The sequence below is a fragment of the Typopeltis vanoorti genome, chromosome 4 (assembly GCF_054136105.1).
Source record: "Typopeltis vanoorti isolate ZY-2024b chromosome 4, IOZ_Tvanoo_1.0, whole genome shotgun sequence".
Classification (NCBI taxonomy): Eukaryota; Metazoa; Arthropoda; class Arachnida; order Uropygi; family Thelyphonidae; genus Typopeltis; species Typopeltis vanoorti.
Window position 1 is genome coordinate 83693861 of NC_143552.1, and position 27277 is coordinate 83721137.

Below are 27277 nucleotides of genomic sequence, written 5' to 3' on the forward strand. Positions count from 1 at the left end.
TAACCTTGAGAGAGATTTGTAAGAGTTCTTAATTAATTCTGATATATATATATTGAATAGGATTGTCAAAGAAGATGTGAATAGAATTTGATATATAATATGAATGGAATTGATTGATTAGGGTAGCACAACGAGACTACGTTTTTAAATGTTATAAATAAGTTTCTCAGATTGAAATCCATGGGAAAGATAAAGTAATTGTATGTAAGAATGCTAATTCTCTACCTACCTTTCATTGTTTGATTAACCTAGTATTATAAAGTGTATTGTATGTCCTTTCTTGAAATTAAAATGCTTTGTTTAAAATATAAATGTTGTGTTGCCTGAAATTAGTACCTACTGCACTTGCTCATAAAATTTAGCGAACCACAAAAGCGGGAAGATAGATAATATTAGATCATGATTGAATGCTGACTGTACTCTAATTCCTTGGTGATCCAAGTTTAATATAATCTAGGATTCAGGGTGGCGCAGCAAAAAAAATAAATTTCTCTGAATTTGAATAAGGAATTAGAAACAGTGCTGAGACAAAGGAGTAGGCATCTGCCATTTGCATTTCCTTTGTCTCACAAACCCACAGCTTCACTCTTGTCAAGTATTCAGCCTGAGTTATGTAAATTAGATAAAGTTTAAGTAGATGATATTAGATAAGTAATAAGAAAGGAATAAGTTGGATTTATAAAGAGAAGAGTAGAATAAACGAACCATATATGTATAAAGGATAAAAGAGGGCTCTAAACATAAGAGAGACGACACAATACCATCATAGCCCTTCTTCTTAATTCATTTCTATCATATCTAGTTAATATACTTAGGATTTTCACTTTCTTACCGTTCACTCTTGCTTCTTCAAATAACCTTATCATCTTGAATTTATCACTAATTAAGTCATTTGTACCTACTAAAATTGCCATCTCGTTTGCTTTGTTTTTCTGTTTTTCTACTGCATTTGCTATATTTTCAATTTTAGCTCTGAGAAAACTTGAAGTTACTGTGTAATCCACTTATCAATGATATGTTTTATGATGCTCGCCATACCAAATAACAATTTTTTTACAATGAACAGTTCTTACCTGATTTTTGTTATGAACTAACTTACCTGATTCTGTGCTTTGATGTTTTTCATTTTGCTGCTTAACTTTGTCCCCCCCCGCATTTCTCTAAATGCTATTTGGCTTTTTATAATTCCTGCATCATCTGTCTAGTAATCTGCTTTAACCTTGCAATTTGAGAAGTTAAATTATTTTCACTGTCTTTTTTAACTAGGAAAGCCTTCGACAAAAAGCGTGATAAAGATTGTCTCGAATCTAAATTCTGATATTAGCATGTCATGCAATTTGTTACCTTTCAGTGAGAATAGCGCAACTTACTAAAATTAGGGCTCGTTTCAGGTTTGGGAATTAATCCATTTCGAAAATCGGACTCTTTCCCTTCAAACGGCTGGTTCTTTAACATTGGTAGCCTATGGGAGACCGCAGCGGATGCAATAATGCGCGAGCGGGCACCTCGTCTTCGTTCGCTACCGGAAGTGACGTCACCGGAAGGGGGATGAAGCGGAAGTTACATCACATTGACGTCACTGTGACGCTTGGCTCTCTCTCCGGCTGCAAGTAGGATAGTGGCCGTGGTCTCCGTATGTCCCTGGTCACGATACGGTCGCTTGCGCGAATATGCGGCCAAGCACATGCGGCATGTTTGCTTATGTGCATCTGGTTACGATCAGTTGCTTGCGTGCATATTCAGCCGAGCAGGCATGTTTGCTTTTTATGGTATGTCACCATACGTGGCCATGGTGAAAAAAGCTTGCCGCACTTGTGATTTTTGTTTCCGAAAAATAAATAAAAGCACATTGCGTCCCCACCCAATCATCTACCTACCTTTCATTGTTTGATTAACCTAGTATTATAAAGTGTATTATATGTCCTTTCTTGAAACATACTTAACTACTTCAGTGGACCTGATAAGTCAAAATGTGTAGTGTGCTCTGTGAAACTGTCTTTGCTGCTATATGGCTTTGGAGAAAGTATTTTAAGAAGAAAAGTCCAATAGTGCATTTCGAAATGGTATTCAAGAGAAAGAGATGTTAAAACGAATAGACAGCACAAATTTCTAAGCATTTTAGGCCTCTTATATCTAGCTGGTTTACCTCGCAACAATCGGCAAAATTTTTATTCTTATATTGTAAATGAAAATAAATAAACCCTCATGTATTATATTTGCATTTTTTTTCAGCACATAGCATCTGTGATCATTATATATAACGATATATATATATCACAGACATTTAATGCATGAATTCACAATTTCATTTGCAACTATAACTATTAATTAAGCACTTCATAGATTAATTGTATATAAGCCATTATCAGCAGTACCATTATTTGGAGTAGTGGGGGAATTTTTGTTTCAGGCTGGCATGTCCACAACACACGAATCCTGTAAAAGATAGCGAAAATAATCCGTCATCTGTGTCTCAACTGCTGCAATGCACAGAACAGGAACAATGTTTTTGAATCAAAGAATACACTGAAAATTCACAAAGTCAACTTATCTTTTTTCAGCTGAGTAGAATGCTCTGACTTTCATCTTGGTAAGCTGGCATGTCCACAACACACGAATCCTGTGAAAGAAAGCGAAAAAAATTTTTTTTTTCGCTTTCTTTACATCCCATATTGTTTCTTAGCCGATATTACATCCTATATTGTTTCTTAGCCGAATAAGAAACTCAAAGAGTTTCATGCCGAATATAGAAATTTCTATATTCGGCATGAAACTCTTTGAGTTTCTTATTCGGCTAAGAAACAATATGGGATGTAATATCCCTTTAACTTAAATAAGTTATGTCGCCGAATTGAAGCCTTTGGCTCTTCATATAATTAGAAATTTATTAGGACACCTCTTGGCAATTCTCATAGAAGGGATGTAAGTTCTGTTCACTACAAACTTGGTATTATTAACTAGGTCTATCTACTCACTGATGAGACCTCAATAAAGGTTGAAACCAGTCTGGGTAGTGACCTTCTCTCATAATGTAGAACAATAATACAGCTCCTAGGAGCTAAGTTCACATTATGGGTAAATATCAAGAATAGTGATCGGAGCTTGCTCCACCTTTGATATGAGTTGCCTCAGCTTGCACTACCTAAAGGGTCAGTTGCTGCAGTATCCAGGTATTTGTTTATGCTTGGAATCGCCGAACTTTATATAGTTTCTATATTCGGCACGAAACTCTTTGAGTTTCTTATTCGGCTAAGAAACAATATGGGATGTAATATCCCTTTAACTTAAATAAGTTATGTCGCTGAATTGAAGCCTTTGGCTCTTCATATAATTAGACAACTAACATAGTTTGTAAAGTGGTTGTTCGTGTTGTTAAGTACGTAGGTTAAATCATTGCCCCAGTGGTGTAGCTGGGGGGGGGGGTAGTCTGCCCCAGGCGGTACTTTGAACCTTTTTGAACTTTCGCAGTTAATTCTAAAATACAGTCTCGAGAACTCAGTTCCAAATATTGTAATACCACTGCAAATTTTCCTCACAATTGCTGTAAGTGTTGCTAGTTGTGATAGGTGTTTTTCTAAATAATATTTGGTTAAGAATTACCTACAATACTATGAAATAAACTTCGTCAATGTCATGGAATTTTTCTAACAGCAAGAAAAATAATATTTTAGAATGTTGAAATTAAAGATTTACTTCAAAAATAAACATAATGTTTTATTTTATTTTCCTATACGTCGTTTGGCCTTTTTGTAGTATTTTTGTTGTGTATTGAGGGGATGGCAAACTCAGGGACCGCTCCGGGTGGCAAAAGCTCTAGCTACGCCACTGCATTGCCCTCGGGGAATTTGCGTGTTTTATGTTACCTATTATCATAATAAACAACCTCCATTCTTTACTTTTATCATTACAAGAAAGAAATTTCAATAGAAGACAATATTCTTTTGCTTCATTATTTCGTTTAGGTGTTTCGCTTTTGTAGCCGTGTTCACACGGCTACAAAAGCGAAACTTTTGTAGCCGTGTTCACACATTAAATTGTGGGAATTTTTCCTATGCTTATGATACAGCTTCTCTTTTGTCCTTATCATATTTTTAGTTCATCTGTTATCCAGTGTGGGTGTGTGTGAACATCTTTTTTGTTAGTAATTCTTTTGCGATATTGCTATTTGCTGTCTGCATATTTAATACATAACAGCATCATCGATGTAAGCAAGAAACCCATGAGTAGATGATATTGTTGTATAGCTTCAGGTTTACTATTACTCTTATAATTGTGGAATCTGTGGAATTTAAAATCATTTAGGTCTTTATTGTTCCAGTTATTCATAGGTAACATTTAGATTTGCTGCCTTCTTTGACTGAGTTTGTCCAGTTCGTCTGGTGTTATCGAAGAATAACAGAAAGGAAATTTACTACTATGCGATCGATCGATTGCGAAGGCTGCTCTAATTTCAGGATGTATTATTCAGTTACGCCGATTTGAAAATCGTTTTTTTTTTTTTTTATTTTAAGAAACAATATATACATTTTGAAGCAAAAATGGGTCAAATATTGTAGGGGACAGGAAGAAATTAATATATTCAATAAAATGCTTATTTCATTGTGAAATGCTTTTTCAAAGTCAATAAATGCATTATGTGTTTCGACATTGTATTATCTTCTTTTCTCCATTAATAATGTTAGGCAAAAGGCTATACATCATTGTCCCTTTTCTAAATCCATTCTGTACTTCTAAAATTAAGTTTTCGGAATATTTTATTAGTTTGCTATTTAAAATTCTGCTATATATTTTGTAACAAGAATTCAGTATACTGATACCTCTATATTTTTTATGGTCATCTCTATTACCTTTTTTAAAGATAAGAATCATAATTGCTTTCTTCCATTCCATTGGGGGGATACCAGTTGTATAAATTTTATTTCAAAATAATAGAAGTCTTTCTTTGAATCTGGTTCCTGCATATACAGTTCTGAACCTAACTTATTTTCTCCAGGTGATTTCTGTTTCTTGTTTCTTTCAGGCTGATTTCTAATTCTTCTTTAGTTATTTCCATTTCATTAAATGTTTGCCAGGTGTATTTTTTAAAATATTTGACTCTCCACAATTCTGTGTAGTAATTTAGAAATTCTTCTAATTTCAATTTGGTGTTTATTTTTATGTTTTCTTTGCTATCAGCATTTAAGTGTTTCAAAATCTTATATGCATTGGGTCTTATTTTTTATAAATCATGTTCTAAATTAGAAACAAATTTGTTCCATGATTCTCTGTCTTTTTCTGACTTCACTTTTAGCTAAGGCTCTTATTCTTTTATATTGTATTTCATCTTCTAATCTTTTACTGCTTAACCATTTATAATAGGGTTTTTTTTTTTCAGTTTGATTATTTCTTTGGTTGTATCATCCCATATCTTAAGTTTTTTCCTTTCATTGAAGTTTTTTGGTCTTTCCTAAGCTTTCATTTGCTGATGCATTTAGTATCATTTTTATATTAAGCCATTCTATTTCTATTTCTTCATGTGGTTTTTCAGATAAAGACAGATGGCACAAAGGTCCCTCTACCACAGTTACTTCGCTAATGGCTCTAAAATCGCCGTTAAGGGAATAACAGCGGAGGGAAGTAATTGCATGATGAAAGGTAAAATGCCGATGAAGTATTGATCCATGAAAATTGCTAAGTCGGTCTTCGCTATTTCATACATCTACTCCATAGGGAGGATAATGAACAACCCTTCACGAATGACTTCTTCTGGTTCCCATCTGCCATATGGCCGCGGGAGGGTAGCTATATGCTACCATTCTAGGGAGAGATGATTATGAGCAAGGTGGTTTCCCGTTGCCTTCCTTGCCGTAAGTATTTATGACTGTAACCTGTGTGTTCACGGGGCCGGTTTGCCTGCTTGCGGGATGAAAAACCCCAGATAAACTGGCGGAAAAAACCCTGCTGCCCACGCCCAAGACCGGCTAACTTGGCTATGGCTGAGGAAGATCCTTAAGCTCCTCACGTCGTGGACGGGAATCGAACCTAGGACACTCCTTCCCCCAGGCATATGGTTGTGAAGCGCAAAGCCACTAGGCTAACCGAATGACTAATATGAAATTAAAGAAGAACGGGTAAGACACAGCTATGGTGCGGTATTAACAAAAGATTGTGCGACTCTTAGATACAAGCAGGCCGACAGTCTTTGAATAGAAGCGCTAATTCTCTTTGAGGACAAAGGGAATTCAATGTCTGAAACTGTCATAACAACATTCACTACATATTTCCTACTTTTAACACATTTACGAATTTAACATGGTTGAATTTTATTACTGCGTTGCGTTTGACCATAGGGGAGACCCCAAGAATGAGTTTTTAGTTAGCTTGTTTTGCGGTGCTACATATGGTTTTGCTGGAGTCTAATTAGCATAGTTTCTGTGGGAAGGGGCCTTTCTTATCTCAGTGGTCTCTCTCTCTCTCGAATTGCACTATTTGTTGAGAAATATATCACACAGATTGCAACTGTCACTGTACCTTATTCAAGAAAAGTACTTGTTTTTTCTTGCATCTGTGTGGTTTACCACGAGTTACTTTATCCCTGACCTAAATATTTATTCGGATTTTTTTTTTTTTATCCAAATAAATTTCGTAAATTTGTTCACAAATTTCATGAAGGATGAGGTTTGACAACTATTCTTTATAGATATTGTAAAAATCTGTAATCATCTCGGTTGTGAAGTACACAGTGAAAAGTATGAAATACTTTTGTATGAAAAGAATGAAATGGGAAATTAGTTACTATAATTGGTCGTGGCAGAGGGGGGGGGAATACTTAAAAGATTAAATGATACTCAAAATCCATTCCGTGCAGGATATGATTTCAGATAATTTCCTCCTATATATATTTATTTATGTTGCTTCCACTCACGAAAATTTACTTTACAAAGAACCGAGAATTTCATTATTATTATAGAAATGAACACACTCCACAATAAATAACAGTTGGTGAAAGACTCATACCGATTCTTTGGGGGTTGCCAAACTTCATGCGAGGTCTCAGAGGAGGTCTAATAAAAAGAGACTGAAGCAAGCAGAAGCGGTCCCGGTTCCAGAATTTCTGTCAGAGAGGAGGCTGCCTGGTCCAGAGTCGTCGTCAGAGAGACTGCCCGGATCCACATTGCTTGAGTGAGGAGTTTCCCACTTCCAGAAAGGAGTTTCTCGGTTCGAGACATCACTAGAGAGAGACTACTTCTAGGCTGCAGACAAGGTTTCAAATTGCCGAAAGGAAGAGTTCCAATTGCTGGAGAAAAGTTTCCAGGCCAGGTTAATGTCAGACATTCACCAGTGTGTTGCGTTTTCATTACAATTTGATGAATCAAACGACTCCACTGATATTGCTCAGTTAATGGTATTTCAAGATTATTCATACCGAAGTAAAGAAGAACTTTTGAAAATTATACCATTATTGGGAAGGACTAGGAGAGAAGACATTTTTTCGGCATTTGATCAATTTGTGAAATAACACAAACTTCCGCTTTTTAAACTTGTGTCTGTTACTACTGATGGTGCTCCTGCAATAATAAATCAAGCTTCATTTCATTATGTAAAAACGATGACAAATATCCAGATTTTTTAACGTACCACTGTATTATTCACCAACAAGTACTGTGTAGTAAAAGATTAAACGCAAAAGATATAATGAATTTAGTTTAATCCTTTATCCCAGTGAGAGCACAAAGTGTGTGCCTGAAAATATCTTCAGGACTGAATATAGTGTTGCACTATCTTACCTGGGTAAGTAGTACAACACCCAGACAACTCATAGCAAGGGTGGAGCAAGCTACCCACACTTCTAACCCAGTATCTCCCATAATGAAAAATACATTTCCTTGTGGATATGTATACTGTTATACATAACAGTATTTTAATAGTTATTTTTTTCATCATCGTTAAAATTCCTGATATGTGCCCAGAAGTAATGTATATAGCATAGATTTTGGTCTTCCTCTTGATCTTTTTCGTGTCATAAACGTGTTTTGTTAACCTTTTCTCTGCTTAAATAACCATATCATTTTAATTTACCCCTGATTGCTCTTGGCTGCTAATGATATCAATTCATATTTACCATCTTGTAGTGCAACTCATAGTAAGGGTGGAGCAGGCTCCGTTCACTGTTCTTGGTATTTACCCATAATGTGACGCCCAGCTCCTAGGAGCTGTATTACTGTTTTTCATTATGCATGATATTAATATAATTCTTCTATCAAAGCTTTCTGTTGTCTGTCATTTTTCTCACAATTGTCATAGATTTAGTCTCTATTTGGTCTCTATTCACTATGATTTAAAAGAATTTATTTGTGAAATAGAATTACTTGAGGAGGAAATAAATTCAAAATTTAAAGATTTTAATAAAACTAAAATGATTGTATCTTTTATCAGTAATCCATTTCAAGAAAACTTGAACATCACAGAAATTTCAAATAAAATTAGTGGGCTGTTTGATATAAACCAAGCTGAAGTAGAACTTGAGATAATAAACATTCAGAATAGTTTACATTTAAAATCAATAAACAAATGAAGTCATTTGGAAGTATGCACATGAAAAATTCCCAATATTAACTGATGTTGCACGAAAAATTCTGTCGTGTTTTGGATCGACATGCTAGTCAGAGTCCGATTTTTCAAATATGACCGTCATAAAAAATCAATTAAGAAACCAAATTACAAATGATCATTTGGATGATTGTCGGCGATTGGCCACTTCTTCTTATCAACTTGACTATGAAAATATTGCGCGGTCCAAACAATGCTAAATTTTACACATTAACTTTTTTTTTTTTTTTAATCAACCAGCATTTCCTGTAACTTGTGAGTTTGTAATCAATCTGTTGTTTTTTCTAACTTTGGTTTTCCAAGATAGAGAAATAAATATTTGATTCCAATATATATATATATATATATATATTTGTTATATTAAAATATTTGTTGTATTAAAATAATTAAAAGTGATAAATAAATTTTTAAATACACAAATAAAGTTTTTAGTTGTGTATTTTTTTTTTTAGTTGTTTATTTGTGCGTAATCAGATATCAGGTTGGGGGAACGTGATCTATATAAGAGAGTAGATAGCCAAATAACTTATATATAAGAGAGTAGATCGCCGAATAACTTTTTATAGAAAAGTAGCTCGTGTAGTAAAAAAGGTTGAACACCACTGATATAAATAATAAATAACATAGGGGCTAATATACATCCTTGATTGTCTCCAGAATTAACATAAAACCATCTTCCTGTACATCTTTCAATTCTAGCTGCTGACTTACGACTCAAAGACTAAGTATTGCTTGATATAATACCTCATTGACACCATACAACTGTAGCGTTTTGAATAGCTTTTTTTCTTGGCACCTAGTCATATACCTTTTCCAGGTCTACAAAACTTAAATACAGATCTTTGTTATATTCCCACGATTTCTCAACTATTTGTCATAAAGTAAAAATCTAATCCTGATAGCCTCTATTTGGCCTGAATCCAGCTTGTTCTTCACCAAGCTTCCCTTCCACAAACCTTCTCAACTATTTCTCAAGTATACTTGCATAAATCTTACCAGGAACACTCAGTAGGAAAATACCTCTGTAATTCTCACATTCAGTTTTATTGCCCTATTTATATATGGGTACTATGAGAGCTCAACTCCAATGATCTGGAATTCGTCAATCTGTCCAGCCTTCTGAACTTTGCAGTGCAGCCACTGTATACCTCCATACCTGAGCATTTCTAGTTGAATATCATCTACTCCCACTGCCTTTCCACATTTCAGGCTTTTGATGTCTTTTTCTACTTCAAGTATGGATATGTATTTCTGATTGCATACCTTTTGAGTTTTTTTTTTACTACTGTGCTGTCACTGATTGTTTTGTTTAGCAATTTTTCGAAGTAATTACTCCACATATCAAGGATATCTTTTTCACCAGTTTTCATGTCATTTACAGCACTCTTTCCTCCATTTCTGAGCCTTTTCAACAGTCTCCAAAATATTTTGCCACCTTCTTGATATTATTTTCTATGTTGTTACCATAGTCTTTCCATGAGTTTTGTTTAGCTAGTTTTATGCAGTGTTTAGCTTTCTTTCATTTGTCTCTGTATTCTCTAAGAGCTCAAGCTGACTTATTTGCCATGAACTTTTGATAAGCTTTCTTCTTTAACTTCCTGTGTCCACTGTGTAGGTCTGATTTTTTTATCCTTGCACAGACAACCTCACCACATGCCTCTCTCGCAGAATCAATGAATGTTTTCTTCAGAGTTTGCCACTGAATCTCCAAGGTTTGATTCCTGTTCTCAAACTCTTTCATTTTTTCTTCAATAATCTTTGTGTATTTTAGTCTACAGTTCACATCTCTGAGAGCGGCTCAACTTTTTTCGCTTTAAAGTTTTCTTACATGTTATTCTTTTCAATATGAAATTCAGTTTTATCCTGCTCAAGATTAAGTAGTGATCACTTCCAATTTCAAATCCTCTGTACACTCTGGTGTCCTGCACCAGTGTGTACAGAGAAAACATCACTATCGACAATAACATAGTCGATGAGACTTTTCTTATTCCTTGCTTCTTCTCTTCATGTGAATTTGTGCACATTTTTATGTTGGAATATGGTGTTACTAATACCCAGTCCATGTCCTGAGCAGAAATCTAACAGGTATATGCCATTATCATTAGCTCTGCTTTTTTCTCCAAATTTTTCAAAAATATTTTTGTATGTCTGACAATCATTTCCTATTCTGCTATTTAGATAGATCCCCCAACAAGGACCGACTTTCCTTTTTCATTGTGTCAGTTGCTTTCGCTAAAGCCTCAAAAAATTCTCCAACTTCTACTTTAGTAGAATAGAACCTTTTGTGGGACCATAGGCACAAATTAGTCTCATTGTCCAGTTCCCCATTCTGATATTTGCCCACATCACTATTTGATATTGCTTGCCATTCAAGAAGCTCTTGAATGGCAAGCAAAAATGCCTTGTATTTTGTGTTCAGTACAATAGCTACACCTTCTTTTTTTTGATTATCATTGCATGAATGTAACATTTTGTATATATTGCTCAGAAAAATCTCACCAGATTTTGTCCTTTTTGTTTCAGTCATCCCTATGATGTTGATCTAGTACTTATCCAATTCCTCAGCTAGCTCTATTTCTTTGCCATTCAGGCTTGTTATGTTGATAGTACCGATCTTGAACTCTGATGATGTTGAGTTGGGCTGTGTTTCAGGATTTGTTCCAGTAGCTGTCTTTTCGCAGTTTATCCTGGTTCCCTGCCGAAAACAAATTGCCAGCCCATCCTTCGTTCAATATCCAGGTAGATACCTAACAGGGTGCGCCATGAGAAGGTGAGGATTAGACATTAGGTCAGAAGCCCTGGTCGGTTCTCCATATTCCTTTAAAGGCTATGTGGAGGTCTCCTCTCAGTTATACAGCTTTGACCCCCTTGTTGAAAGTTAAGTAGAGAAATTAGAATTTTGGACTGACTTTGGTGGCTCTGAAGTCTACTAATGCACCATGAAGAGGTGAGAATTGGAAATTGAGTTAGAAGTCCATATCAGTTTTCCTCATTCCTTAAAGGGCCATGTAGAGGTCCCTCTCCTGCTTTGACCTTTCAGCAACCCTATATAATAGCGATGCCATACAAATGCATTGGAATGAATGTTGCATGATATTTTTTTTATTAAAAAGTGAGGGAGGAAAAAATGACTTATAAGCATTAATTCATACTTAAATTTAAATCTAACAAAATTTATCACCATCATTCATGAAATCTTTAGATCAAATGAAACTTAACAACTTGTGTAAATTTCATGATTTCTTTTTAACAGACCTCATTTTCTGCTTTTTTTTTTTTAAATTTGTTAAAAATCGTTTCACTTCTGGAGCCTGCATGTATTTAATTGTATTTAATTATGCATGTATTTAATTACTGTATTATAATATAGAAAAAAATATTTGTTTGATTGAAGTTAATATGGTTTGAAATGCTCATTTTTCTTCCCCAGATGTTGAAGCCGAGAACTCTAAATTAGATAGGTAAGAAATTTTTGATTAAATATTCATTTTCCTAGAATTTATTTCCAGTAAATTAGACATGATCAATTTTATTATTATTATTATTACCATCTCCATCAGGCAATTATGTTCATCTTAGGCTGGTAGTAGCATAAACTCCACAAATTAACAAAATCTATGGTTATAAATTTATATCTTTATGCTATTTCCAAATGTGTTTGGGGTCAGTTTTATGTTGAGTGAAAAACTGGAGTACTCAGAGTTAAACCAACCCACAAACATAACTAATTAACTCATTGGTGGGGAAAGAAAAAAAAAACTAATTAAGCCGAGAAATCACTACTCAGTGCTGAGAGATTAGATTTTATATTCATATCCTTACTCTTCCATTTTTATTATTATTATACAGATATCTCCAAAATATACAATAAAATCCTGAATAAAATACTCAGAAATATTGCAAACAATCTACTCTCAGAAGAACAAAAAGTTTCCAAAAGATCACGTGTAGACAATATTTATGTGGTAAAACAAATTATTGAAAAAAGACAAGAATTTAATTTAGACACTCATATGACCTTTATAGATTATGAGAAAGCTTTTGATAAAATACACAGAGAAAAATTATGGAATATAATGAAAAAACAAGGATATCCATTACATTTGCTACAAGCTATACAAAGTTTATATAAAGATGCAAAAATACAGTTAGGTAATAAATTAACAGAAGAGATTGAAATAAATGTGGGCATCAGACAGGAATTTAGCTTATTTGCAACTCTATTCAGTATATATTGATCAGATTATTAAAATATGGAAAACAATAAAACAAGGTATCTAGTTAACCAGATAAGAACTGTTATCAATAAAATGCTGTATGCAGGTGATCAGATTATATTATTGGGTTGGCAAATAAGTTCATTCGGTTTTTCAGAGTAGAATGAAACGCGTTTTATTTAATATATATAATACATACTAGTCATTTATATATTGACCCTCTTTATCAATGACCTCTTGCCATCTGTCCACCAACTTCATTATGCCGCATTCATAAAACTCCTGAGATTTACTGGTGAAAATCTGATCAGGTGTCTTTTGACAGCCTCCTCATTAGCGAAGCTTTTCCCGTTCAGAGAATTCTGCAACGATCGAAATAAGTGGTAATCAGAAGGTGCCAGGTCCAGTGAATATGGAGGATGCGGCAAAACATCCCAGCCAAGATGTAACAATTTACTCCAGGTTGTTAACGATATGTGTGGTCTGCCATTGTCATGGTGAAAGACAACTCCTTTTTTTTTTTAACTTTTTTTTTTATGGGCCTCCATAGCTCTTTTGTCTTTTTTGGAATAAAAAAGCATAATTTGCCAGTAATGTATTTTATTTCCTTCCATTTCTAAAAATATGTTACACACATACGCAACTGAAGTAGGCCGAATGAAAATTCACTGAAAGGTTATGTATAATGTCTCCTTTCAACTGCGCAATAGCGTTGCACGGTAGCACAACAATAGCAACAGGCAAAGCAGCTTAAACTTGTACTAACACATAAACCGAACGAACTTATTTGCCAACCCAATACAAGACAACGAAAATTAAGTTCAAAAATCAGTTTATGAATTAAACAAAATAAGCCAACAAGACATTTTAACAATTTCACAAAAGAAAACAAAAGTCCTGGCATTTAAAGGTTGAGATCATGTTAGATCAAAAGATCTAACATGGTATAGCTATAGAAAATAAAATAATAGAACAGATGACAGAGTTTAATTATTTAGACTGCATATCTAAAAGATAAAGATATAGATGAAAAAATAAAGAAATTTCAGAAAATCTGTGGAACAATTAAAGGACACTGAATAAAAAAACAAGATGAGAAACTCAACTAAAATTTTATAAAGTAATGGCCACTCCCACTGTACTGGTTATATATGGTTCAAAAACATGGACTGTTAAAAAAAAGATGAAAGTAAAATACATGTTGCAGAGATGAGATTTTTCAGAGCAATTCAAGGATGCACAAATTGGGCCATATAAGAAATGAAGACATCAAAAAAGAAGTAGATAGTTATGACATAAATGAAACGATCAAGGAATATAGAGAGAAATGGAAAGAACATCTATTTAGGATAGAAAGATATTGGCTACCAAAAGAGGTCGATAGATATAGACCAAAGGGAAAGAGAGAGAGATAGAGGGGGAGGAAGACCAGTAAGCCATAGCAGGCAGATGTCTAATCGTTGAAAAGAAGAAGAAGAAGAGGGTATCTCCATGCAATCAAAAGACTCATTGCAGGATACCCACACTAACTATTATTCACAATACCTATCATACCTCTCATTCACTGTCAGGACCCTCACAACTACCGCTGACAATTCATTCTACTCATTTACCATTCTCCAAGCAAAAAATCCAAAAAATCTGCACTCCCTTACTTAACCACACTCTTACACAGCTTCCAGGAATGACTCCTTGTTCTCTCCCCTTGTCATGTATTTAAGAACTTTCCTTTGTGTGAATCTTATAGAATTGCTGTAGTAACTTATACATTTCTATCATGTCCTTTTGTCTGTGCCTTTTAAATAAACTCTGCAGCCCACATGGCTTCACTCTCTTCTCATGGGGTATATTCCACAGATCTATTACTAGCTTGGGTCCTCATTTCTGATTCCTCTCCACCATCTTCTGATCCCTGAGGAAAAAACCTAACTGACCAAATCTGTGTATAGTCATTAAGATATCTGAATCATAGTATTATAGAAAGACATAATGAACTCTCTATTTTTACTTGTCACTGTGTTCTTCAATAATTCTTCAAATTCAAGTAATCCTTTGAGCTGTTTTGCAGTATGTTCTCTGACCTTCAAATCTCTGTTCACCATTACTCCCAGATCCTTAGCCTCTTAAATTTCCTGTAATCCAGTATCATAAATATGTAATTTTGTATCATTACATTATCAGTACTTTGTATCATTACAAAGTATATAATCTTTTCATCCCAAAGTGGATTATCTTACATTTTGCAATATTTAATTAGCAGCCGTTTTCCTTTGTCTACACTTACCAATTTATTTAAATCATCCTGCAGGATATCTATGTCACCTTTATCAACTATTACTCTCCGTAGTTTTCATTGTCAGCAAACAACCAAACATCCCCCTTAAATTTCAATTTGATCAATGCTCCTGCCTTATCATTAAAATAAAATTAGAGCAAGGGACCTGGTATACACCATCATGAATAGTCTTTCATATTTGAACTTGCTGCGTTGTATTACTGTATACCTATATGGTGTATACCTGGTCCCTTGCAGCTGTAAATTGTCCTACTTTGGCCAAAAAGCAGGACAGCAAAAATCAGAATCTCAGAACACAAGGATTACATCCGATTTCACCAGTACAGCCACTCTGGGCTTGCAGACCATGCTCTGGATACTCGCCACAGAATAAGATGGAAGAAAGCCACAGTAATATACACCACAGCAAGTTCAAATATGAAAGACTATTCATGAAATCAGCCTCAGCCCTTAGGAACATGCCAAACCTCAACAAATTTGGATGCATGAGACTGCCCCAAATTTGGGAAACATTTATCAGAAGAACTTCAGCCCAAAGGCCAAGAATTACCAATATAGCCTGCCAGGGGGAACCATCAGGACTTTAGGAAAACGTTAGCTTCCTAGCTTTGGTTCTCATTTGCTGTTATGTAGTACCTGCATGCACTTGTCTTTGTATTAAGTTTCCAAGAAGATGGCAACGTGACGTTTACCGAAATATTGGAAAGTGTATATTAAAGTTTATTTAATTTATATTTCTAGTGTATGCTGTCAATTCCTTAATTATTAGTTATCAGGTCAGTTCTGTAGAAATGCCACAAAGTAGGAAACATTGCATTGTCCAGAATGTTCAGATAACTCTTGGAGTTCAATGTTCCTGGCACCACAAAGGTTTGAGACCAAACCAGAAAAACAGTAGTATACCATCACATTGTCACCTCTGAATTTCATAGTTGGGGTTTTCACACTATGGTAAAAGACATTCAACAGGCATCCACCACACCCATCAGTCTGCTCAGTAGAGGGTGTAAGCTTGATTTATTGCTTCATAACACAGCTTCCACGTCCCACTGTACATGCTCTTTGCATCATTGAAGATGACATGGCATGTTGGTTTGTGTAATGTGGGACTTGCACATTGTGTTTCTACTGTGGAAATCCATCTTGTGAGCCTCAGTTCTGAATGTTTTTGTGCAGATTCATGTTCCAGTCGATGCCTAGAACTCCACATTCAATGTGTCAGCTGAAGAATGCTTTTTTTGGGGGAAGATGCCCCTAGAGTCATGTTCATTGAGTGTGATGGATCATTCATTGCAGGTAGCACTTTGAGTTGTTTCCCTGTGCTTTCATTTCAGTATGGTATCACTGATTGTTAACCTGGGATGGCACAATTTGTGAACCAGATAGGCCTGCAACTTGGCATCCTATCACAGTATTTCTTTCAAGCTACATCAATTCCCTTTCACAGCCATTTTAACTGGACACAGTTGCACTGACTTGGGAACATCATATTTCTTCAGTTTATTCCAGCTAGAAACACATAACTCGTTACATGGCACTATGCACTTTGCCTTGGAGTCTGTTTACTTTTTTCCAAGTAATGTATGAGTATATAGTGCATATCATGACTATATACATCATATAGAGTATCACATGGTGTCAATCCATTACAGACAAGTTGCAATCCGAATACTTGATATATTTTTACTATTTGGCAATCCGAAAATGGTATTAAACATGATATCAGAATTGGAGATGTTAATATCAGCGCTTTGCTTTATGCGGACGATGTTATACTTCTAAATAAATCTGCTACAAGTTTCCAAGATTCCCTGACTAAATTGAATAATTGTTGTAGTAGATATGGTATGAAGGTCAGCAATAAAAAGACAAAGACAGTGAAAATAGGTAGAATCATTGAAAATGTCAACTGCATTGTAAATGGAGAACCTGTGGAACAAGTAAAACATTTCACCTACTTAGACACGATTTTTAGCGAAGATGATAAATCAAATATGGAAATAGACAAAGGGGTGCTTAAGAGTCAAAGCTGTATAACTGAAAGGAGACCTCCACATAGCCTTTAAAGGAATGCGGAGAACCGACCAGGGATTCTGACCTAATGTCCAACCCTCACCTTCTCGTGGTACACCCTGTTGGGTATCTACTTGGATACTGAACGGACGAGGATGGGCTGGCAATTTGGGATTTAGCCGACCAAATTGTATTCTTATTGGTTAAACCAAAATAAAAAAATGAAAAAATGATGGTACAACATGACAAAATTTCATGCCGGCTGGGGCATCGCCCAGTTAAACAAGGCTCCCGTTGTTTTCGCCAGGGAACCAGGGCAAACAGCAAAAAGTCAGCTACTGGAACAAATCTGAAAACAAACCCCAACTCAACATCACCAGAGTTAAAGATTAGTACTATCAACGTAAGAAGCCTGAATGGCAAAGAAATGGAGCTTGCTGAGGAATTAGATAAGTACCAGATCGACATAATAGGGGTGACTGAAACAAAGAAAACCAAAACTGGTGAGATCTTTCTGAGCAATAAATACAAAATGTTATATTCAAGCAATGACAATCAAGGAAAAGAAGAAGTAGCCATAGTACTCAACACAAAATACGAGGCTAATCTTCTTGAATGGCAGTCAGTCTCAAGTAGAGTAATGTGGTAAAATATGAGAATGGGGAACTGGACAATGAGACTTATTTGTGCCTAAAGTCCCACAGAAGGTTCTAGTAAGGTAGAAGTGGAGGAATTTTTTGAGGCTTTAGAAAAAGCAACTGACACAATGAAAAATGAAAAGTTGGTCCTTGTTGGGGATCTAAATAGCAGAGTAGGAAATGATTGTGAGACATACAAAAATATTGTATGTATTGTGCACAAATGTGCATATTGTGCACAACACAAAAATGTGCACAAATTCACATGGAGAGAAGAGGCTAGGAATAAGAAAAGTCTCATTGACTATGTTACTGTTGATAGTGATGTTTTCTCCCTGGTGCAGGACACCAGAGTGTACAGAGGATTTGAAATTGGAAGTGATCACTATTTAGTCTTGAGCAGGGTAAAATTGAATTTCATATTGAAAAGAATAACATGTAAGAAAGTTTTAAAGCGAATAAAAGTTGAGCAGCTCTCAGATGTGAACTGTAGACTAAAATACAGAAAGATTATTGAAAAGAAAATGAAAGAGTTTGAGAAGAGGAATCAAACCTTGGAGATTCAGTGGCAAACTCTGAAGAAAACATTGATTGATTCTGCCACAGAGGCATGTGGTGAGGTTGTCTGTAAGGATAAAAAAAAACAGAACTCCCTGGTGGACACAGGAAGTTAAAGAGGCAGTGAAGGAAAAGAAGAAAGCATACCAAAAGTTCCTGTCAAATAAGTCAGCTTTTACTCTTACAGAATACAGAGACAAATGTAAGAAAGCTAAACAGTGTGTAAAACTAACTAAACAAAAGTCATGGGAGGACTTTGGCAAGAATATAGAAAATAAATATCAAGAATGTGGCAAAATATTCTGGAGGTTGTTGAAGAAGTTAAGAATGGAGGAAAGAGTGCCGTAAAAGGAATTAGAGATGATAAAGTTGACATGAAAACGGGAGAAAAAGATATCCTTGAAGTATGGAGTAATTACTTTGAAAAACTGCTAAATGAAACAAGCAGTGATGATAGCACAGTGGTAAAAAACACTGACCAGGCATGCAGTCAGGAATACATATTCATACTTGAAGTAGAAAAAGCCATCAAAGGCTTGAAATGTGGAAAGGCAGCAGGAGTAGATGATATAATCGACCAGAAATGCTGAAGTATGGTGGTATAAAAGTCTTACAGTGGCTGCACTGCATAGTTCAGAAAGCCTGGACAGAGGGACGAATTCCCGATGATTGGAGTAGAGCTCTCATAGTACCCATATATAAAAAGGGAAATAAAACTGAATGTGAGAATTACAGAGGTATTTCCCTACTGAGTGTTCCTGGCAAGATCTATGTAAGTATACTTGAGAAACGGTTGAGAAGAATTGTGGAAGAAAAGCTTGGTGAAGAACAAGCTGGATTCAGGCCAAATAGAGGCTGTCAAGATCAGATCTTCACTTTACGACAAATGGTTGAGAAAGCATGGGAATATAACAAAGATCTGTATTTAAGTTTTGTCGATTTGGAAAAGGCATATGACAAGGTGCCAAGAGAGAAGCTATTCAATATGCTGCAGTTATATGGTGTCAATGGGGCATTATATCAAGCAATACTTAATCTTTATTTGAGTTGTAAGTCAGCAGTTAGAATTGACGGAAGTACAGGATGATGGTTTAATGTTAAATCTGGTGTGAGACAAGGATGTACATTATCCCCTCTGTTATTCATTATCTATATGGATCACATTATGAAGGAAAGTGGTATTAAACATGATTTCAAAATTGGAGATGTTAATGTCAGCTCTTTGCTTTATGCGGATCATGTTATACTTCTAAATAAATCCGCTACAAGTCTGCAAGATTCTCTGACTAAATTGAATAGCTGTTGTAATAGATATGGTACGAAGGTCAGCAATAAAAAGACAAAGACAATGAAAATAGTCAGAATCATTGAAAATGTCAACTGTGTTGTGAATGGAGAACCTGTGGAACAAGGAAAGCATTTCAACTATTTAGGCACGATTTTTACTGAAGATGGTAAATTAAATATAGAAATAGACAACAGAATCAGCAAAGCTGGTATGTCGGAAGTCAATTGAATAAATTCATATGGAATAAGAGAGAAATTAGCCGGAACACTAAATTAGCTGTATACAAGACAGTGTTCAAACCAGTTTTAACTTATGGATCTGAGAGCTGGGTCAGAAGTAAAACACTTGACCAAAGACTAGATACCACAGATATGAGAGTCCTGAGAAAGATTATAGGTGAACAGATGGCATCAATAGCAATATCATATTAAAAACGAGGATATTAGGAAAGAACTTGACATTGTCAGCATCCAGGAATGCGTTAGCAGAGCTAATCTCATGTGGTATAGTCACTTAAACAGAATGGGCGAGGAAAGATTAGCAAAACAAGTGTTCTCTGCCAGGTTGGCAGGAAAACGACCCAGAGGATGACCAAGATATAGGTGGATTGATACGGTACAAAGTGCCTTAGACGATAGAAATATAAGATCTGATAATGTTGGAGTCTTGACAAGTAACAGACTGATTTGGAGGAAAATTGTAAATAGGAAATTAATAATGATGTAATTTTTTTCATGTAGTGCTATCATATTCTGTACACCCCTTGAGGGTACATGTCAGGAATTTGATGATGATGATGATGAGGTCTAGTTGGAGCTGTCTCTGAAAATGATGTCCATTTTTCTATTGTATCCACTGGTATTAAAAATAACAGTAGCACTCGCTTATCAGCTTTGGTAATGACTATACTGCTATCCTTTCTTTCATGCTTACAAGGTGATTAGAATACATTTTATGAAAAATATGGATACAACTACCGTGCTAGAGTAAAACTTTAGTTTAATATAAACCAAAATAAACACTCGATGTTTTGACCTTCATATTAAGGTCATCTTCTGGAGTATACATATATATGCAAAGAAACAAGCTGCACTACAATCTACATGGCATGCTGAAGTTACTGATCAATTGTTAGAACTATTTGCCTGACCTCTGGTGTTTAGAAAAAAAAAACCCAAAAAAAACTTACTCCATCAAAAGCTAGAGTCCTGTACAAAGTTAACTTATTAAAACAACTTAAGGAATTGAACAACGTAGTTAAGGATATAAATTAAATTAAACTTTAATAAATATGTTCCGATATTTCGGCAACGTCACGTTGCCATCTTCTAAAGGAACTTACAAAAAAGGCACGTGCACGTAGACACTACAACACAGTAACTGAGAATGAAGTGAGGAAGCTATTGTTTTCCTAAAAGTCCTAATGGTGCACCCCTAGTGGGATATGTAGGTGTTCTTGGCCGTTGGGCTGAAGGTCTGCTGATGTAGGCCTCCCAAATTTGGGGCAGTCACATACAATCAAATTTGTTGAGGTTTGGAGAATTTCTTAGGGCTGAGGCGAATTCCATAAAGAGTCTTTCAAATTTGTATTTGCTACGGTGTATCACTGTAGCTTTCTTCCACCGTATTCTGTGGCATGTATCAAGAGCATGGTCCACAAGCCCAGAAGGACTGTATTTGTGAAAACGGATGTAGTCCTTGTGTTCCGAAATTCTGATATTCGCTGTCCTGCCTGTTTGGCCAAAGTAAGACAGTTTACAACTGCAAGGGATCTGGTATACACCAGGTAGGTCTAGGGGGGAAGTGGTTGGTCTTTAGTGGAGCGGATAAGGGATGCCAATTTTCTGTAAGGTTTGTAACAGGAGGTCAGGTCATGTTTTTTTAAGATTTTGGTAATCTTTTCCGAGGTGCCTCGGATGTAGGGAATGGTGATGGATTTAGAGTAATCCTTGTTGTGGAGGGGGGGGGGAGGGGACCTGTGGTTTATAGGTTCTAATATTTTTTGGATTTTTTTGGGGGGGTAGCCATTGGCTGAGAGAGTGTTGAGGATGTGATTTAGCTCAGTGTTTAGGGCCAAGTCGTTTGAACAGATTAGTTTAGCCCTGTTGTATAGTGTTTTCACTGCTCCATATTGTTGTGAGGGGGGGGGGGATTGTTGGTGAATGTATCTGCCTGTATGGGTGGGTTTTCTGTAAACTGAGAAAACCAAGGTTCCATTAGGCTGGCGGGTGACTAGTGTGTCTAGTCACCCGCCAGCCTAATGGAACCTTGGTTTTCTAATGGAAGAAAGCTACAGTGATACACCATAGCAAATACAAATTTGAAAGACTCTTTATGGAATCAGCCTCAACCCTAAGAAATTCTCCAAACCTCAACAAATTTGGTTGTATGCGACTGCCCCAAATTTGGGAGGCCTACATCAGCAGACCTTCAGCCCAGTGGCCAAGAACACCTACTTAGCCCGCTAGAGGGCACCATCAGGACTGTTAGGAGAACAATAGCCTCATCTCTTCATTCCCAGTTTCTGTGTTGTAGTGCCTACGTGCACATAACTTTTTTTGCAAGTTCCTTTAGAAGATGGCAACGTGACGTTGCCGAAATATCGGAAAATATTTATTAAAGTTTAATTTAATTTATATCCTTAACTACGTTGTTCAATTCCTTAAGTTGTTTTAATAATGCATAACCAACGTATAAGCCTGTGTACGAGAAAGTTAACTTAAGCTAGAGAATAACATACAGAAAATTAATAAATAAAAATAAAATTACCCATATAAGTATACATATAAATTGCAACAATTGGCATGGAGACAGTGGCCAATAAAAGATGAAAATTGCTTAGAGTCCTAAAGTTAGGTGATGGAAACTAAGTGGGCTGAATGTGTGCTATCCAAATTCTTGGGATTTTTAAGCCACAATTATTATTAAGATTAGGATGGTTGATCAAAATTTCACAGGCCTCTTTAAATATCTGTTCATACCAAGTTTTTATATGATGTAAAGAACAAGTACTTTTCCAATCAATTTGATGTAGAGTATTAAGAGTGTGATCTGAGAGGCCTGCTTCACCAAAATTATTATATTTAATGTCGTTTGTGTTTTTTTTTTTTTTTTTTTACAGATAGGGATTGTATGTTTAGTTTCCTCAATATAAGATAAGTTACAGGTGCAATAGATGTAATAAACTCCAGGGTGTGCCAATTGTGGGGGGGGGGGGGAGGATCCTTAGAGGAGTTGAATATGTTTTTTAATTTTAAAGGTGGTTTAAAAGTGGCATTAAGATTATAATGATGTAGGATTCTATTAATTTTTCTGATAACCCATTAATGTAATGGATAGTTATGGTTTTACTGTAATCTATATTACTTTTTGATGAAGTTTTATGAAGAATTTTATTAATAGTATTTTTGCTATATCCATTATTTATCAATGTATTGCTAATAACTTTTAATTCTTGTTTAAGGTCTTGTTCATTAGAGCAAATTGTTATAGTTCTGTTTTTGAGAGTTTCGATGACTCGAAATTTTTGTGAAGGGTGGTGATATGAGTTAGCATGTATATATTGGCCTGTGTGTGTGTGGGGGGGGTGGTAAGCAGTGAGGAATAGACCACCTGAGGGAAGATGTGTGACTAGTGTATCCAGGAAAGGGAGCTAGTTCTGATTTTCAATTTCAATAGCAAATTGTATGCGTGCTCATATTGTTTGTTCAGGTGGCTAAGGAATGTGTTCAACATTTGGAGGCCATGTGGCTAGATAATGAAAACATTGTCAACGTATCTAAGACAAACTGTAGGTTTTCGAGTAAAGGAATCGAGTACTCTGCTCAAAAGCTTCTATATAAAAATTAGCAAGGGGGGGGGGGATAGTGGTGAGCCCATGCCCACACCTTCTTTTTGTAGGTAAAATTTATTTTGCCACACGAAGTAACTGGAACGTAGTACTTGGACACAGTGAGCCGTAATATCAGGTGAAAATTTGTTCTGTAGAAGAATTATGTCATTGATTGTGACATTTGTGAAAAGGGCAGAAACGTCAAAACTGACTAATAAATCATCTTTTCAGAGTTATATTTTTAATTTTGTTTATGAAGTGTTGTGTGTTCTTTATATAGGGGGGGGGGAATGAACTACCCGCTCTGAGTGTTGATGCTGATTTCTTGGCTAGGTGACTATCACATTCCTTAGCCACCTGAACAAACAACATGAGCTCATACAATTTACTGTTGAAATTGAAAAACAGAACTCACTCCTTTTCCTGGATTCACTAGTCACACATTTTTCCTCAGGCAGTCTGTCCTTCACTGTTTACCGCAAACCTACACACACACCGGCCAATATATACATACTAACTAATATCATCACCCTTCGCAAAAATTTGAGTCATCAAACTCTCAAAAACAGAGCTATAACAATTCACTCTAATGAATAAGATCTTAAACAAGAATTAAAAGTTGTTAGCAATACATTTATAAATAACGGATATAGCAAAAATACTATTAATAAAATTCTTCATAAAACTTCATCAAAAAGTAAAATGTTATGGTTTTACTTATGGAAGTTTTACTATATGGAAGCTTTTGAGCAGAGTGCTCTTGATTCCTTTACTCTAAAACCTACAGTTTTGCTTGGATACGTTGACGATGTTTTCGTTATCTGGGCACACAGCCTCCAAACGTTGAAAACACATTCCTTAGCCACCTGAACAAACAACACGAGTGCATACAATTTGCTACTGAAATTGAAAATCAGAACTTGCTCCCTTTCCTGGATACACTAGTCACACATATTCCCTCAGGTGTTCTATCCTTCACATTTAATCCCGAACATTAAACAGTTATCAGAAAAAATTAATAGAATCCTACATCATTATAATCCTAACGCCATTTTTAAACCACGTTTAAAATTAAAAAACATATTCAACTCCTCTAAGGATCCTCTCCCCCCATTGGCACACTATTGCATCTATTGCACCTGTAACTTACTTTATATTGGGGAAACTGGACGTACAATCCCTATCCGTAAAAAAGAAAACAAAAAAACACGACACATTAAATATAATAATTTTGGTGAAGCAGGCTCTCAGATCACGCCCTTAACACCCTACATCGAATTGATCTACACCCACCCTAATCTTAATAATAATAATGATGGCTTAAAAATCCCAAGAATTTGGATGGCAATATTCAGCCCACTTAGTTTCCATCAAACCCTAACTTTAGGACTCTAAGCAATTTTCATCTTTTATTGACCACTCTCCATAAAAGTATTCTAATAAAATGTATTCTAAAGAACTCTGTGGACAGTCTCTATTTAGAAAGTTAACCTCCTTTGAGAGTATGAAGAATTGTTTGGAAGTGATCTTTTGTAATTTTGTATATGATAGGATTAACTTGATGTGATAAGAATAGTAGAATTTAGTATCTCAGTAACATTAGAATGTTTGTTAGTTTTCTCTTGCGAGTAATACTACTGAAAGGTATTTAGCTTAACTTCATATCATTTGCTATCTATCCCAATATGCAGTTACTGTGTTTAGTATGCTTTATAAGATTTAATTAATTTAGAAAGTGTTAACCTCTTAATTTGAATTTTATTTAGTATTGAGCATAATTGAGTGTATGAATTTTGTATTGTGTTTTAGATATTCCAATAAACGTCATATGTACCTGAATCTGAGTCATGCCTGATTACAATTCCAACTTACCACTTATAAAAATAGAACCTATTTTGGCGGGAAGGATTTAGAGAGTGAATATAATAATAGATTTAGGTCACGACTGCAATAATCTAAATCTATACGGCAGTTTAAGTAAGATATTGTGTAAGTAATCTTCAGACTCTAGTATTGTCTCCCTGAGCAAGGATCTTTTCTGCTATAGGATACTGGCTGGCGCAGCAAAATATAAATTTGCCAGTATCCGAAGAGGAAACAATCCTAGATATAAGAATAAGATTAAAGTAAGTAAATAAAGAGAATAAATATTTAACAATAGAGCAGCCTGTAGGATTTTGATTGTATAAGGTTTTAGATAAGAAAGGATAGATTTAAGTAAACAACTAATTAAGCATAAATCATATAGAAACAGCGATATAACAATATGGCTCAGAATCAATTGTAAAAAGACCCCCCATGCTCCATCACATTAAGTTTAGAAGAGAAAGATTGTTTTCATCTGCACGTTCTCTCAGAAATCAGTATAATTTGAATAAATATGGTTGTATTAAACTTTCAAAATATGAGAAATACTGATACTTTGAATTATATATTTAGTTTAATCCTTTATCCAAGTGTAAGCAAACAAAGTTTGCACCTGAAGTATAATTCGCCCACGATTAGAGATCCTTCGACACTTCTGCACATGTCAGAAAAAGGAGAATCCATTCTGATAATAGGGTAATCAGTCCATATTGTGGGATGAGTTGTTTATTATTACAGGTTGAAAATTAACCTCTTTTATGATTATCGTAGTTAACTATGTTGCTTGTATAACAGTTGGAAAATTTTACCTATAAAGCACGTGATTTCGCGTGTTTGTGACCAATTCGTACGTCCATCATTTCTTTCTCCCCTTCAGCATGAATCAACTATTCTTGGCAAGACGCCAAGCAGAGACCTACAAACGGTGGGCAAACTATATCTTCAGTACTGGGGCAACTCGTGGTAAAGATTGATCAAGCTTCATATCACTTGTCTTAGTATCCCATAATGCAAAGCACATCTCCTTGTGGACATGTATAATGCTATGCATTATAGGAAGTGATTGAGTAGCATAGGAATGGATTGCATAGATAATGCATAGCATTATATCGAAACCCAGACCGGTTTCGACCTTTATTGAGATCTCTTCAGTGGGAGCCAGACCCAGAGGTGATACCAAGGTTGAAGCAATGCAGAAGTCATATTTACCTATACGAGTTGCCTAAAGATGTCACACCTTATTGCTTCAACCTTGGTATCGCCTGTCTGGCTCCCACTGAAGAGACCTCAATAAAGATCGAACTAATACTTTGAGATCTCAGTTTACATCCTAGGTCACCAACAGGTGTCCACAGAGGGCATCCCACCTAGTTAGGATGTGTTTTACTTAGTTTTGTGTTGCCTTTGTGTGTGTGTGTGTGCGTGTGTGCGTGTGCGCGCGCATATGCACGCACATGCTTCAAGTCTTATATTGTACTCTCTGATGATGTCTTGGTGACTGAATGACATATTGGAAGAATTTAATATTATTTGAATCCTTTCTTAGTACTGTTTCATTCTATTTAGCCTCTAATATCACCTTCTGACCAGTTGTTGAAAATTTTTTCACTTGGTTATACTATAAATTAAAGATGCCAAGAAATTATATTCTTGGTTTAATCCTTTATCCAAGTATAAGCAAACAAAGTTTGGACCTGAAGTATCTTCAGGATTGGGCAACTGGTATATAGAGGCTAATGACTTCACATCACTTTCCTTAGTATTCCATAATGCAAAGCACACGTCCTTACGGACATGTATAATGTTACATTATGAACCTCTATTATATGAATTGCCAAGTCTGAAGATACTTCAGCTGCAAACTTTGCTTACACTTGGATAACTACACTTGTTTGCTTACACTTGGATAAAGGATTAAACCAAGAATATAATTTCTGACCAGGTGGTCCTCTGAATTATGGAGCATAGCCACTGCAAAAC

The 27277-nt window shown here is 35.5% G+C and overlaps 1 protein-coding gene across 1 annotated transcript in view; it reads left to right on the top strand.

Annotated features, from left to right (window-relative positions):
- Positions 1 to 27277, top strand: part of LOC150107459 (F-box only protein 9) — a 310233-nt gene that overhangs the window by 81446 nt on the left and 201510 nt on the right. Inside the window, exon 6 of the mRNA XM_090392105.1 lies at positions 12020 to 12050. Coding sequence (XP_090248231.1) covers positions 12020 to 12050 — 31 coding nt within the window. The remainder of the gene's footprint in view (positions 1 to 12019; positions 12051 to 27277) is intronic.